The sequence below is a fragment of the Triticum dicoccoides genome, chromosome 2A (assembly GCF_002162155.2).
Source record: "Triticum dicoccoides isolate Atlit2015 ecotype Zavitan chromosome 2A, WEW_v2.0, whole genome shotgun sequence".
NCBI classification, from domain to species: Eukaryota; Viridiplantae; Streptophyta; class Magnoliopsida; order Poales; family Poaceae; genus Triticum; species Triticum dicoccoides.
The window spans coordinates 565641321-565657167 of NC_041382.1; the positions used below are offsets into that span (position 1 = coordinate 565641321).

The 15847-nt window shown below is 43.6% G+C and overlaps 1 protein-coding gene across 1 annotated transcript; it reads right to left on the reverse strand.

Annotated features, from left to right (window-relative positions):
• Positions 1-173: 173 nt before the first annotated feature.
• Positions 174-9491, reverse strand: LOC119355411 (CRM-domain containing factor CFM2, chloroplastic-like). The gene is made up of 13 exons (XM_037622214.1): positions 8880-9491; positions 7514-8327; positions 7296-7423; positions 3057-3377; positions 2801-2954; positions 1880-2172; positions 1735-1794; positions 1541-1651; positions 1328-1444; positions 1121-1225; positions 819-1044; positions 606-736; positions 174-522 (listed from the first exon to the last, which is right to left on the reverse strand). The coding sequence occupies exons 1-13, from the start codon at positions 9489-9491 to the stop codon at positions 331-333; spliced, it is 3264 nt and encodes a 1087-aa protein (XP_037478111.1). The 3' UTR covers positions 174-330.
• Between the last annotated feature and the right edge of the window lie 6356 nt (positions 9492-15847).

Consider the following 15847-nt stretch of genomic DNA (forward strand, 5'->3'; position numbering starts at 1 on the left):
AGCATCGTCGTGCCTGTGTACTGTGCCATCAGCGAAAGTCTTTTTCAACAGCACAATGATGGGGGGAAGGGGTTTGCTCAGCCACTCGCATCTTTGCTTGATTCCGGCAGATGGCACCAGCAGTTTCAATTTTCTGTCGGATTCCGGCTGCTGAGAGTTTCCACGAGATCTGATTCTGGTTAATGGCGAAGTTCATTCAAAAGGCTTCTCAGACATACGTACAAAATTTACAAGTAGGAGGATGAGAATACACTGAATCAATGTCGTCTGTATTTCCACAACATAGGAGGATCATCTTCCCAAAAAACTAGGAGGCTGTCTAGGATCCAGCTATTGTGATTCACCTGGGTGCAGTCCACATTCTAATCTAATGGCTTCAAGGAGCTGTGGTGATATCACCTCCTTTTCGCCCTCATTTGTGCCGTCCTCCCTGGAACTTGTCTGGGTCACGTCCGCTCCCCAGCCTCTGTACAAAATCACTTTGTTTGGTTCTCGTGACACGAGAACCGATCCTGTCGCCTCCTGTTTTTCCATTGAACAGCGAAGAAGCTCAGTTTAATTTAGAGTGCCTCGGATCTAGCAATACTCTGTTGCAGATTACAAACCTCTAGTTCTGATATCAGCTGTTGAACTGGAGTTCCATCTGCTCGGTTCTTGATATTCACAATAGCAAGAGGATGCTTTTTGAAGTGTGTCCGTATTGTTTTTGCAACTCCGGTGATGACATTATTCCTCCCTGCGACAGGAACCAGATGCTATGCTCAGCATAGTAATTTGAAGTTCGGTAGACAATGTAGGAAATAAGGCTAAGAAGATACCAATGGCAAGTACTGGACGTTTCTTCGTCTGCAGAGCTTGCTTCCTTAGCACAAGTCTCTCCCGATTTGATAGAGGTGCAGCTTTGGAAGGCAAGTGAGGAGTATATGTCTGGTCCAATATTGGCTCATCCAGTGCCTGGGAAGGGCTAAGGGTTTTGAAGACTTTGGAATCCTCTTCGCTACCACTGTCTGAATGGCATTCTACAGGAAAGCTCAGCCGATTTTGCTGCAAAAGCAATTCATCAGAATCACCGGGGAACAAAAGAAAGACATCCAATGGGTAGACAACACTAACAACTCACATATTCGATCTGATTATCTGATGAAGCAGAACTTGAATTCTCATTCAGGCATGGCCTCGAAGCCTCAGAGGAATCATCTATAAGCTCGTTCAAACATAACTTGTTCTGCAAATACGTTGTGCAGTATCCTCATTAGTTCACCATAATTCATTGAAAAATCATCAAACTACAAAGTAGAGTTTTTGATAAGGAAGAGTGACTATAGACCTGTGTATCATCTAAAGGAACTCCAGACTTGGTTGTATTCAAGATTCTATTTGTTCCACCTGAACTGCACTCTTCGCTCTCTGGCTCAAAACACTCGGGAGCAACTTCAGGCACTTCCTTGACCATGCATATTTACATAAATACATATTCAGGCACATGATGGAATATACCACTAGGCTGCAATAGAACTACATGCGAGTTAAAAATGTTTACTTTGCTTGTCTCCCCTAATGTTCCAGAGTTGTCACAGAGATCATGTATGCCTTTGTTTTCATGGCCTGAGTTCATCTGATCAGACGAAACCACTGCATGACCCTCCATTTGCTAAAAATATTGTGTTCTGGTTAGCAAAGAAGCTCACATCATTCAACAAAAAATATAACAGTTGACGTTGAACTAACACTCACCATCTGACCCCTCAAGTAGTCGATGTTCTTTGATAGATTAAGCACGTGAAGCTTCAAGGACTAAATAAACAAGGGATGCTTATATCAGGATCTAAAAAATAACCTCACGAGAAGTCCATCACAAACAAATGCATTTAAGTTTCACCTTGTGGCGCTGAAGCTCTACAGAACGCTTCAGAGCATCTTTTTTATTCAACAAAGATTTTGGCCTGAGAGCTGACGGCCTCTGGTAGTTCTTCCCTCGATACATTATAATTGCATGTCCTTTGCTCACTCTCTCCACTGCCACCAAAATACCACCACTCTCAGCTTCTAGTGTTCGAGCAGCATATGTAACATCTTCCATGCTGTGTTCTTTACACATAATTTTGACAAGTTCTCGATACTTCCAATGAAGGTGCATATTTTCAATTGTTCCATCAAAAACTCCTCTCCTTCCTGCAAGTCAATAGAAAAAATGATATTAGAAGAGATAATAAAAATGTAAGATAGAAACGGAAGAGGATTTTTTTATAGGAACGGCACCCTAGCTACCTAGTTCACACCTTCTTAAAATGATCCCAGCAAACAGCATGCTGTCTAGTCATTCAAATTCTACTAGGGACTAGGATTTCATATTATGTGTTGACAGACAAGTACTGCACACTATTTATTATCATTACCGCAGGTTGTACAAGTTGAGTAAGGAATATTGTTAATATCTTTTAATGTGGGTGAGACATGGATCATTATGATGGTATACTTGCAAAAACGATGGAGGTATAAGATGGTAGAGAATGAGAAGCTTCTCCAGATGGATTGCATCAGATGACAGAACAAGTTCAAATTTGGGCACCTCAAGCAACGTAAAATCAGACAGGATTCACCCTTTTAACATGAGAACTGCAACCCTATGACACTTGTAGGAAAATATTACACATATCTTTTCAATCTAATTTCATACAAAATAATTCAATAAACTACACTAGTGTCAAAAACGTTCTTATATTATGGGACAGAGGGAGTAGTTAGGTATTGCTCAGAACATACGTGCACAGTGTAATGGAAGGTTGAGAAGAATAATCACCTAACAGCAGAAATGGCTTCATCTGCAAACCAACTTTCCTCAACATGTACCTCTCCTCTTCTGAGATGGTCTCTCTTGTTTCAGCTTTTGAAGGCCGAGATGCCTTTTCTAGCTCCTCAAGAAGTTTTTCAGCCTTCTTTTTCTCTGCTATAGCCTGGAAATATGTTTATATGTATTATGTGGTGGGATCTTAAAAATAATAGAAGGACATCAAAATTACAAAGAGATAGCAACAGGTAAATTTAAATAAAAATACCTGAGATAATCTGGTTTCCATGTTCTGGGCAACTGTATTTAGAGATTCAGTTCTATAATCTGTAACAGAAGTTTCGCCTTCATGTTTTTCTTCATGACATTCATGCCCGTGTACCGAGGCATCATTTGCCATCTTCAGTTCAGAAGCATCTTGAGTAGGTATGCTTTCTTCAATTTCAGGCTTGGGCTTATTGATCATGGAATTGTCATGCTTTCTGCGTTTTTCTATTGCAAGAGAGACAGCTGGGGGGAGGAAGTCTTTTCCTCTGTATAGTACAATTGACTCGTTGTCCCTTGATAAAAGGGTCCCACCAGTCAAGCCCTGGAAGATAAAGAATTTAACAGTTGTAATTTACCTTTCTGGTCTGAGATGAAGATTATAGCGAGTAGTGTCTTGTGATGTTAATTCAAGAGTATTGTAGAGAAAAGTAAAGCTAGAAGGTCTTCACAGGTTTACTTCTACTTTCTGACTCCGATAACATAGTGTTGGAGTTAGATGATGGTGTTGTTTTTTTGCTTTTTTAAGTATACAAGGTCATGTGTGGCTCTAGTTTTTGTTCATGTTTTGTTCATGAGTAATAGCTGAGTTGTAATTACGAGAGCCTCTAGTTTGGGAACAGACACTCATGTACAGATGTACTCTTTACCTATCAATAGAACATGTTGCTAGGTCAAACCATCAAACTCTTAGACCATGGATTACATTGTTTTTTCAGATCTTTGGATTAAACTCTTTCTGCCTTTTTTGTGTTCCTTGGTCAAACCAGGAAAGCATGGTCAATAGTGTAAGTTTTGAACTGCATGCATGCAACATTTAGTTCAAACAGCCAGTTTCAACGGGTGGAAAAAACAGCGACGAGCACCCCGCTCTTCAATAGTTTGATGTCCACAACGAGCACCAGAAACTCGGAGATAAAGTATGCTTGCCTATGTCTGATCTCACATATATCAAAGTGACGAGCAGACAACTGGTGGCTAATGTTTGCCATTCAAGCACAACTAATAACTAATTAGGTGGGTTTATTTGTGGATTTTCTGGGACTTGATCCCACAAACTCGTGGTAACTTGTCTGCTAACCTCTTAAGTTGATTACGATGATAATCAACTGCATCCCCTGGAAGAAAAAATAATGTGCCATAGACATGAACCAGCTAAGTTTCCACAGAGTGGAGAAACAGTTATGCTTCAGAACATATGAGTCCTAGGCTGCAGTAGTTTAACTTAAAAAATCAAAGACTGCAGGGGAGACCTTGACAGCAAGTTTATTAGAAGGAATTTTACAACTTGTGTACAGTATGTACAAAGCACCACTAGGGTTAGGCTATACGGAAACATGCATGTACAGGGAGACTAAAACAGAGAGTCGATCCAGGTTAGCAGGGGTGACCTAGCCTCCTCTTTGAGCCTATACTTGCAGCTGGATGTCCTTCATGAAGTTGTTCTTCCAAACAGCGAATCTAAGATGGATCTGGTCAAAACAATTATTGTTCCTTTGCTTCCAGATGTACCAGGTCACCATAATTGTGACTTTGAAGAAAAAAGGCTGGGAGAAAGTGATGTGGACAGCTAGGATCATCTGCTCTGTATTGTCGGAGGAGGCCAATGGATGTTCAGAAAATGCCAGCAGGCCTTGCTGAAAGGACAATTGAAGAACAGGTGACCACAAGTTTCCAGAGCGCCAAGCCAACGGAGCACGCATGAGGAGCTCATAATGCCAGTGTAGTTTCTTCAGACTAGCATATCTCAGGTCTGAGCCAATCACGAAGGAGGAGCTAAACAAAGGCCTTGAGCTTGGTAGTCATTTGCAGCGGCAAAATCATTTAAAGATACTGGGACTTGTAAATCTCTGAAGCGCCAGGAATATACTCCCTCTGTTCCTAAATATAAGACGTTTTGGCAGTTCAATTTGAACTGCCAAAACGTCTTATATTTAGGAATGGAGGGATTAATTTGGAAGATTAAATACAGAGAGCCAATAGAGAGAGTAATGAACCTACCAAAAGTAAAAGTCACATTGTGTCCAAGGAAGCTTGCATCACATAAAGAGAATATTCTAGTTCTAAGGAATGTAAAATTAGCCTGAAATGTTCAGTTTTGCTTGCTAAAAATTTGAATAGTACAAAGTTGGGGGCAAATAATTCCATTTGAACATGTGCATACTTTCTTTGCCTCCTGCTGTGGCTAGCCTTTTGCAGGAATATGATAATGTGTTACATGTGTACCGCCAGGCTCCCGCGATCAGGGGAATTGAACATCAGATTGACCTAATTCCGGCTGCCTCCTTGCTCAACCGTGCACCATATAGGACCAATCCCTAGGAGATTGGTCAGGTCAGCTTGGCTTTTGGCAAGGCTGATTCAGCGATTGCTTGGCTCATCGATCCTCTCAGCCTGAAGCCTTGATCGTGAGGCTCACCTCCACAAATTGAAGGCATCTATCTCATCGAAAGGTCGCACCACTCTACTGCTATATCAAGGGGTGCGGGTGGGGGGTCAAGGATATTCGCAGCTTGCTTGGCCTCTGGAAGTTAAGAAGACAGTGTTTAACAAAGGAGCATAGAAGGGAAGAAAAAGGAGTGCAGCCTGGCGAAGTGATTTCTGGGGATTGGCACAGCCCAAGGGATCATGCCAGAAGGATATACTGTCATCTATCACAATCTAGCAGTTGATGAATCGTTCGAACTTGCCACACAGACCGAAAACATCCCGCCACCAGAATGATCCCGCATGGGCGCGAGGAAGGACGCTATTGTTGTTACAGTACTGCCAAACCATGTTAAGTACTAACCCAGTGAATATTATTGTAAAAATTGTGAAGCGATTTTGAGCATGAGGGCCTTATTGTGAACAATGAGATTTGTGACGCAAGCCCCCCATTGCCTTTAAGCTTGCACACACCATGTTCCAGGTAGCAAGGGATTTCCTATATGTCTGCCCCATAGGAAGTGAAGTCAGTAAAGGTTAATATTTTCTTTTACACCTTCAGCTAAGCAGAGTATGCCCATATAGTAGGAAGTAGGGCTGCAAGAGAAGGCTCGTGAGCGGCTCAAGATCAACTCATATTTTGGCTCGATTCAAGATCTAATCGAAAAGAATGAGTTGAGTATGAACACTTTATGTAGCTCAATAGAGAAATGAGCTAATCTTGAGCCAACACTAGATCGCTCGATTTTAGCTCGACAGCCTGATATCGTATAATTATATTACATAATTTTGATATATATTCAAATAAAACATGGAATAATTTATTACCGCATAGATAGTCAAAAAATATATTAAGACATATGTTGTGTATGACTTTTCTCCATTTTACCTACTATCAAACATGGAAGCTTAATTAAGTGCGGAGAAAATTTAGCTCCGATATGGTATGTGGTCAGTCATGTCTTAAATTTCATGTTATTTCGACCAAAGTTTGAGAGCAGACGCACCTTTGTTTTTTTCTCTTACTTTTAAGTACTAGTCTTCAGTTGAGAAAGAATAAGTTGAATTATATACTGGTTTATTATGTTGTGTTCTGACCTACTTTGATTGAAAATTATCCTAGATTATTAAAAAAATCATCTTATTTAGCTCGAGATAGACTCGAGATCGCTAGAAGCTGAGAACGAGCCACTTTCTACAACTCGATCTTGAGCTTCACTCGGAACTCGCTTGAATTTTAGTGCCAATTGAGCTGAACCTAATCCAACTCGCTCGAACTCGACTCGTTTGCAGCCCTAGTAGGAAGGCAGAGAACTAAGAATAAATTTAACCAGTTGAATTTTACCATCAAGGGATATAAAGCTAGAGCAGGAGCAACGCAACACTCGATATGGTCCATCATGGTCATACATGTCAGGGCAAGTAAGAACCAGGGGAAGACCAAGATATGGTCCATAATAAGAGAGTAAGTCTTAAATTTCTTTTCGTGGGTGACATCCAAAAGAACAAAGGAGATGACCTAGCAGAAGATTGATTTAATCAACTTAATCTTTATTCGAAGGTCCAAGCTAGACAATGTTTGACGGTTTGACCTTTCATGACACCGCATTGGTTGGCATGGATGATATCAAGGATGCGTACAACTTCAATTTGATGGAACACAGACAAACATATTACATCTCCAACATTGTTGAGCCAAAGACATTTCACAAGGCCTACAACATCATCAAACTACTGTTTTACCACAAAAAGAAATACTAGAGAATATAAAATGCAATGTACAATTGCATATAATGAATTGATAACACCTACCTACCTTTAATTCCTCGGAGACGAGCTCACTATCAATGCAGAGACCTCTCTTCATCGCAATCTTCGCTACCTCACACCTTTCCCATAACTTGATCATGGATGCAGCCAATCCTTGAAGGTTACTGCTTCTTCCTAGACAGTGGAAACTAGAAAAGTTAATAACAGGTGGTCCTCATCAACTTAATCCAAGATGGTAGAAAATAGAAAATTTCCGAACATTACCAAGTGCATAGTGGTAGGGTAAAGGACGAGCTAGCCTCCTAAGGATAGTCATTTCTCTATCTGTTAGCTTGGGTGGTACACCTGAAGGAAGAAGACGGAAAGGCCTACGGAATCCAGGAACGATAGCTGGCAACAAATCAGCATCCACTGGAATGGGATCATACCCCCACCATTCAGAAAACCGTGGACCCAGCCCATCTAATAATTTGTCACCGTCCTTCGCAAGCTTGACCTCCCCAGGCAACTGTAATCGGAACTTATTAGGAGAACCAACACCGGTAACTAAGGTAGACCTAGCTAAAGGTCTGACCACACTAGGGGGATTTACATTTTTGCCTATATGAAATCTTGCATGCTGTTTGTTTGCAGCTCCACTATTAATTTTCACTGCTGATCTACCCTCCTGTGTATCAACAACAGGCGCTTTAGAGGATATCATGGGATAATTTGCGTCATCCTTTCTGGCCACACTCTGCCCCATAGATAATATATCATGATTCTCATGTTCCTCTCCTATACTCCTCTGTTCTCCATATACTATGGCAACATTTTCGACAGCCTCATCTTTGTAATGAATACTATCTTTTGTATCATTCTTACCATCCTCTTCACTACTACATTGTTCCACAGATAAAAAACCAAGATCTTCATCATCATCATCATCATCATCAGAACTGCTCTGCTCTGATGATTCATCCTTGAGACAATCATCCATCTTTTGCTGGTCATGGAAGTAAGGATATTTATAGTTGGTTCCTCTGTACAGTATGATGGTGCTTCCAGATCTCCAAATAACCAAGCCTCCAGTTTTCCTCTATCAAGCAAAACACACAGAGGATGAAAAATTGCAAGTTGGATAACACTGAGATGAAAATAGTTGGGTCCAACTTCTTTTTACAAGTTGCAAGTTGGATACCAGCATTTTTCTTGTTACAAACTTCTTTTGTTAAATGGAATTAGAATTCAAATTCAAATATATAGTGAAGCGATAACTATGTGCATGCTAATCCACTCATAGATTAATTTATTTCAAGCACGCAAGATATACAAATTCACATCCTGGCCATATGACTACAAAGTTATGGGAGCAGCATTTCGTCCTGTCATTCTGCACATTTCAGATTTCACATCAAGAGTGTGAAATCATCTATACTGTATACACACAGCATCTTATCAACCTATTCTATAGGTGTCCAAAGGCAAATACTAACACCGCGCAAAAAAGAAAAGGCAAACACTAACATTAAGTGGCATTCAACATTCAAAGCCAATGCATGCTCACATATAGCGATACACCTGTGCACAAGAAGCAGCGAGCAAACCTTAATTGGGAACGCATAGCAAGGTTCCATAGTGCGGTGCTCACCTCGAGAACCTCGTGGGTGCGCCTCATGTTCATGGCGGAGATATCATCGCACCTGATCTTCACGAGCTCCGCGTTGCGCCATCGCTCGTGTATCCCGTTCACGATCCCCTCTGTGACGCCGGGCTTCCCCACCTTGAGCCTCTTACGCAGCCGGATGCCGACCCCCTGCAGCCGCCGCAGCTCATCCCGCGGCAGCGTAAGCTCCGCCGCGGACGGCGGCGTCGGTGCCGCTGCCGCATCCCTCCCCCGCCTCTGCCTGCGCCGCGCCGCGTCCGCCTCGCCGTCGCCAGTGGACCAGCTAGGGTCTAGCGTGGAGCCGACGCGGTGGCGAGGAAGCTGGGCCGGAGTGGGCACGAAAATCTCCCCGGGGGACGGGGCGTCGGCGCTCGGGGCCGGGGATGGAATGGGGGTCTCCGGGGAGGTCTCGAGGTATCCGAGGCTGCGGAGCTTGTCGGAGATGCGGCGGAGCGCGGACTTGGCGAGGAGCTCCGGCTCTGGGGAAGGCGAGGCGCGGACGGGAGGGAGGCGGGGGTGAGGGTGTCGGGGTCTGGAAGTGGCGACGGGGAGGGAGAGGATGGGAGGGGAGGGGTGGGGGAAGAATTGGAGGAGCATTTGGGCGGGGTGGGGTGGGAACCGAGGGAGAAAGAGGGGGTTTAAGCCGCGAGCTGGAGGATAAGGCGTTGGGAGGTGATAGACAAAGAACATGACGATCCAAGCTTTTGAATTTTTATAGGTCTGGCATTTCCGTTCTCAAGGAATTTTGTACTCTTAAGATTTCCGAAAAAAGTTTTCGCCCCGTTTTATAAATAAAGCAACCACCGAGCATAAAGTTATCAAGATACTAACCTAATAACAGAGACACTCATAAAGCCACGGCAGAAAGGTCCAACAAACACGCACACAGACAAAACCCAGGTTTAGCTATGGGCACAGCACAACAAGCCCAACACAGGCGCACGACACGCACAACAAACAAAATGGCGGTAGCAAGGTGGAGAAGATCTAATCCGGCTCCGGTGGTGGTGGGGGAAGCGCTGGAGCCATCCGGAGAGCCATCACACGAAGCTGGGTGATGATGGAGGTGATGTCGTCTCTCTCCTGAGAGCGGCTAAGCGGCCGCCAAAACTGTAAGTAACCAGACCATTTGAATAGAGCGTCAGTAGCGCGACGAAGAGGAATGTGTCGAATCACAAGCTTATTCCTAACAGTCCACAATGTCCAGGCTAGCACCCCGATGATCAGCCACCTGATGTGGCGATCCGAGGGTGGTAATGAAGGAAATATACCCTAGAGGCAATAATAAAGTTATTATTTATTTCCTTGTATCATGATAAATGTTTATTATTCATGCTAGAATTGTATTAACCGGAAACATAATACATATGTGAATACATAGACAAACAGAGTGCCACTAGTATGCCTCTACTTGACTAGCTCGTTGATCAAAGATGGTTATGTTTCCTAACCATAGACATGAGTTGTTATTTGGTTAACGAGATCACATCATTAGGAGAATGATGTGATTGACTTGACCCATTCCATTAGCTTAGCACTTGATCGTTTAGTTTGTTGCTATTGCTTTCTTCATAACTTATATATGTTTCTATGACTATGAGATTATGCAACTCCCGTTTACCGGAGGAACACTTTGTGTGCTACCAAACGTCACAACGTAACTGGGTGATTATAAAGGTGATCTACAGGTGTCTCCGAAGGTATTTGTTGGGTTGGCGTATTTCGAGATTAGGATTTGTCCCTCCGATTGTCGGAGAGGTATCTCTGGGCCCTCTCGGTAATGCACATCACTCAAGCCTTGCAAGCATTGCAACTAATAAGTTAGTTGCGGGATGATATATTACGGAACGAGTAAAGAGACTTGCCGGTAATGAGATTGAACTAGGTATTGAGATACCGACGATCAAATCTCGGGCAAGTAACATACCGATGACAAAGGGAACAACGTATATTGTTATGCGATCTGACCGATAAAGATCTTCGTAGAATATGTAGGAGCCAATACGAGCATCTAGGTTCCGCTATTGGTTATTGACCAGAGACGTGTCTCGGTCATGTCTACATAGTTCTCGAACCCGTAGGGTCCGCACGCTTAAAGTTCGGTGACGATCGTAATTAGGGTTTTTGTATTTTGATGTACCGAAGGTTGTTCGGTGTCCCGGATGTGATCACGGACATGAAGAGAGTCTTGAAATGGTCGAGATATAAAGATTGATATATTGGAAGCCTATATTTGGATATCGGAAACGTTCCGGGTGAAATCGGGATTTTACCGGAGTACCGGGGGGTTACCGGAACCCCCCCCCCCGGGGGATATTGGGCCTACATGGGCCCTAAGGGAGAAGAGGAGGGCCGGCCAGGGCAGGCCGTGCGCCCCCTCCCCCCTAGTCCGAATAGGACAAGGAAGGGGGGGCCTTTCCTCTTTCTCCCTTCCCCCTTCCTTTTCCAACAAGGCAAGAGGGGGGAGTCCTACTCCCGGTGGGAGTAGGACTCCTCCAGGCGCACCCCTTGGGCCGGCCGCACCTCTCCCTCTCCCTCCTTTATATACGGGGGCAAGGGGGCACCCCATGACACACAAGTTGATCTTCGTGATCGTTCCTTAGCCGTGTGCGGTGCCCCCTTCCACCATATTCCACCTCGGTCATATCGTAGCGGTGCTTAGGCGAAGCCCTGCGTCGGTAGAACATCATCACCGTCATCACGCCGTCGTGCTGATGAAACTCTCCCTCAACACTTTGCTGGATCGGAGCTCGAGGGACATCACCGAGTTGAACGTGTGCAGAACTCGGAGGTGCCGTACGTTCGGTACTTGGATCGGTCGGATTGGGAAGACGTACGACTACTTCCTCTATGTTGTGTCAACGCTTCCGTTGCCGGTCTACGAGGGTACGTAGACAAACACTCTCCTCTCGTTGCTATGCATTACCATGATCTTGCATGTGCGTAGGAATTTTTTTGAAATTACTACGTTCCCCAACAGTGGCATCCGAGCCTAGGTTTTATGCGTTGATATTGTGCACGAGTAGAACACAAGTGAGTTGTGGGCGATATAAGTCATACTGCTTACCAGCATGTCATACTTTAGTTCGGCGGTATTGTTGGATCAAGCGGCCCGGACCGACATTACGCGTACGCTTACGCGAGACTGGTTCTACCGACGTGCTTTGCACACAGGTGGTTGGCGGGTGTCAGTTTCTCCAACTTTAGTTGAACCAAGTGTGGCTACGCCCGGTCCTTGCGAAGGTTAAAACAGCATCAACTTGACAAACTATCGTTGTGGTTTTGATGCGTAGGTAAGAACGGTTCTTGCTAAGCCCATAGCAGCCACGTAAAACTTGCAACAACAAAGTAGAGGACGTCTAACTTGTTTTTGCAGGGCATGTTGTGATGTGATATGGTCAAGACATGATGCTAAATTTTATTGTATGAGATGATCATGTTTTGTAACCGAGTTATCGGCAACTGGCAGGAGCCATATGGTTGTCGCTTTATTGTATGCAATACAATCACGCTGTAATGCTTTACTTTATCACTAAGCGGTAGCGATAGTCGTGGAAGCATAAGACTGGCGAGACGACAACGATGCTACGATGGAGATCAAGGTGTCGCGCCAGTGACGATGGTGATCATGACGGTACTTCAGAGATGGAGATCACAAGTACAAGATGATGATGGCCATATCATATCACTTATATTGATTGCATGTGATGTTTATCTTTTATGCATCTTATCTTGCTTTAATTGACGGTAGCATTATAAGATGATCCATCACTAAATTATCAAAGTATAAGTGTTCTCCCTGAGTATGCACCGTTGCGAAAGTTCTTCGTGCTGAGACACCACGTGATGATCGGGTGTGATAGGCTCTACGTTCAAATACAACGGGTGCAAAACAGTTGCACACGCGGAATACTCAGGTTAAACTTGACGAGCCTAGCATATAACAGATATGGCCTCGGAACACGGAGACCGAAAGGTCGAGCATGAATCATATAGTAGATATGATCAACATATTGATGTTCACCATTAATACTACTCCATCTCACGTGATGATAGGACATGGTTTAGTTGATTTGGATCACGTGATCACTTAGAGGATTAGAGGGATATCTTTCTAAGTGGGTGTTTTTAAGTAATATGATTAATTGAACTTAAATTTATCATGAACTTAGTACCTGATAGTATCTTGCTTGTCTATGTTTAATTGTAGATAGATGGCTCGTGTTGTTGTTCCGTTGAATTTTAATGCGTTCCTTGAGAAAGCAAAGTTGAAAGATGATGGTAGCAGTTACACGGACTGGGTCCGTAACTTGAGGATTATCCTCATTGCTGCACAGAAGAATTACGTCCTGGAAGCACCAAAGTGCCAAGCCTGCTGCAGGAGCAACACCAGATGTTATGAACGTTTGGCAGAGCAAAGCTGATGACTACTCGATAGTTCAGTGTGCCATGCATTACGGCTTAGAACCGGGTCTTCAACGACGTTTTGAACATCATGGAGCATATGAGATGTTCCAGGAGTTGAAGTTAATATTTCAAGCAAATGCCCGGATTGAGAGATATGAAGTCTCCAATAAGTTCTATAGCTGCAAGATGGAGGAGAATAGTTCTGTCAGTGAACATATACTCAAAATGTCTGGGTATCATAATCACTTGACTCAACTGGAGGTTAATCTTCCTGTTGATAGTGTCATTGACAGAGTTCTTCAATCACTGCCACCAAGCTACAAAAGCTTCATGATGAACTATAATATGCAAGGGCATCACACAATCTTAGATTCATCTATTCAACCAACACAAAGAACTTTAAAGAGTGCCCCAAAGTTTCTACCGGAGAGTCAAGACAAAAATGTGTGCCAACCCCTATGCATAAGTTCACGAGGTCACGGAACTCGCAAGTTGATCACCAAAATATACATCAAGTGGATCACGTGATATCCCATTGTCACCATAGATAAGCACATGCAAGACATACATCAAGTGTTCTCAAATCCTTAAAGACTCAATCCGATAAGATAACTTCAAAGAGAAAACTCAATCCATCACAAGAGAGTAGAGGGGGAGAAACATCATAAGATCCAACTATAATAGCAAAGCTCGCGATACATCAAGATCGTGCCGAATCAAGAACACGAGAGAGAGAGAGAGAGAGAGAGAGAGATCAAACACATAGCTACTGGTACATACCCTCAGCCCCGAGGGTGAACTACTCCCTCCTCGTCATGGAGAGCGCCGGGATGATGAAGATGGCCACCGAAGAGGGATTCCCCCCTCCAGCAGGGTGCCGGAACGGGTCTAGATTGGTTTTCGGTGGCTACAGATGCTTGCGACGGCCGAACTCCCGATCTAGGTTTCTTTCTAGAAGTTTGGGGTTATATAAGAGGTGTTGGAGTCAGGAACAAGTCAGGGGGTCCCCGAGGCGGCCACAAGGTAGGGGGCGCACCCAGGAGGGTAGGGCGCGCCCCCACCCTCGTGGTGGGCTCGGGACTCTTCTGGCCCATCTCCGGTACTCCACGGGCTTCTTCTGGTCCAAAAATGATCTTCGTGAAATTTCAGGTCAATTGGACTCTGTTTGGTTTTCCTTTTCTGCGGTACTCAAAAACAACGAAAAAACAGAAACTGGAACTGGGCTCTAGGTTAATAATTTAGTCCCAAAAATCATATAAAATAGCATATCAATGCATATAAAACATCCAAGGTTGATAATATAATAGCATGGAACAATAAAAAAATTATAGATACGTTGGATACGTATCACCCCTCACTTATCTCTTCGTCCCACATTGTCACCTACCTCCAGAAAAAAATCACTCACCCTCTCTCTCCCGAGTTCTTGCTCATTTTGCTGCCAATTTCGATCTCTTTGCTCGAAGCTCTGTTTTTGAAACTGTTTCGGGAGATTGTTGCTTGGTATGTGACTCCATCATTAGTCCAATTAGTTTTTGTTTTAGTGGTTTGTACTTTGAATAATTAGCTACTCTTGGTGCTGTTGTAGATGTGCTTGCATGTTGAATTCTTAGTGTTCTAAGTTGTTTGAATGCTTGTTATGGCTTCTATACATCCCTATGAGTAGTTGCTATCAATCTTACAAAGTTTTGTTGACAAATTTTTGTCACTCCAAAAAAATTTATTTTCAAAAAATTGTACGCGGACATGATGAACCTATTTGGAAGGAGTTCTTTGAGGAGACGATCCTCGGGGGCATCCTCTAGTGACAGTTCTGCCCGCCGGTCTTACGTTGAACCGGTGAAAGTTCCATGCGAGATGCAGCCACCAAAACATGCTTATGGCCTTGTGATGAATATATGATGCAGGTGGGCATTACGGTGAAATTTGAACAATATGTTCACAATGCCGGTCTCGGTCCCTACCTATCAGATAAGTGTGCACAACACCATCTTCTCACTGAATCATTTGTCAAAGGATTTAAATATTTTCCACGTGAGTCTAGGGTGTCGTTCATGCTTTATGATGAACCATATACCATTTCACTAGAGAACTTTGCTTACCATTGTAAACTTCCATTTTGGGGTTTGCTTGCTGAGCCAGCAAAGGCTGAGCATGAGTCTTTCTTGACTAGCCTTTGTTACGGTGAAAATAGGGGAGTGAGACAAGGAAGAATAAAGAGCATTCACTTTCCCGCAATTTAGTACCTTGCATTATTTAACGGGAAATGCATAGTAGGCAATCAAGACTGTAGCATACTTTGTTCGCCGGACTTGAGCCTCATTCACACCGCTCTCACTGGTGAAAGGAATTATAACCTTGGAGCGATTGTTGCACGTAGACTTCAGTATAACGCCAAAAGTGGCTGGTTCTATGGTGGAATTTATGCCACATGTTTAGCATGAGGACTGGGTGTTTCACCTTTGCCCTTTGACCCTATCCTACCCACTCGATATTTAGATTTTCATGCTCTAAAAGAGCATAAGATTCTCTCAGGAAGGGCTGAT

Coding starts and splice junctions, on each gene's coding strand:
- LOC119355411 (XM_037622214.1), bottom strand. CDS start 9,491: ATGCTCCTCCAATTCTTCCCCCACCCCTCCCCTCCCATCCTCTCCCTC. Junction 3,378..7,295: donor TCGTCTCCGAGGAATTAAAG/GTAGGTAGGTGT, acceptor TTTATCTTCCAG/GGCTTGACTGGTGGGACCCT. Junction 1,445..1,540: donor CATTAGGGGAGACAAGCAAA/GTAAACATTTTT, acceptor TGCATGGTCAAG/GAAGTGCCTGAAGTTGCTCC.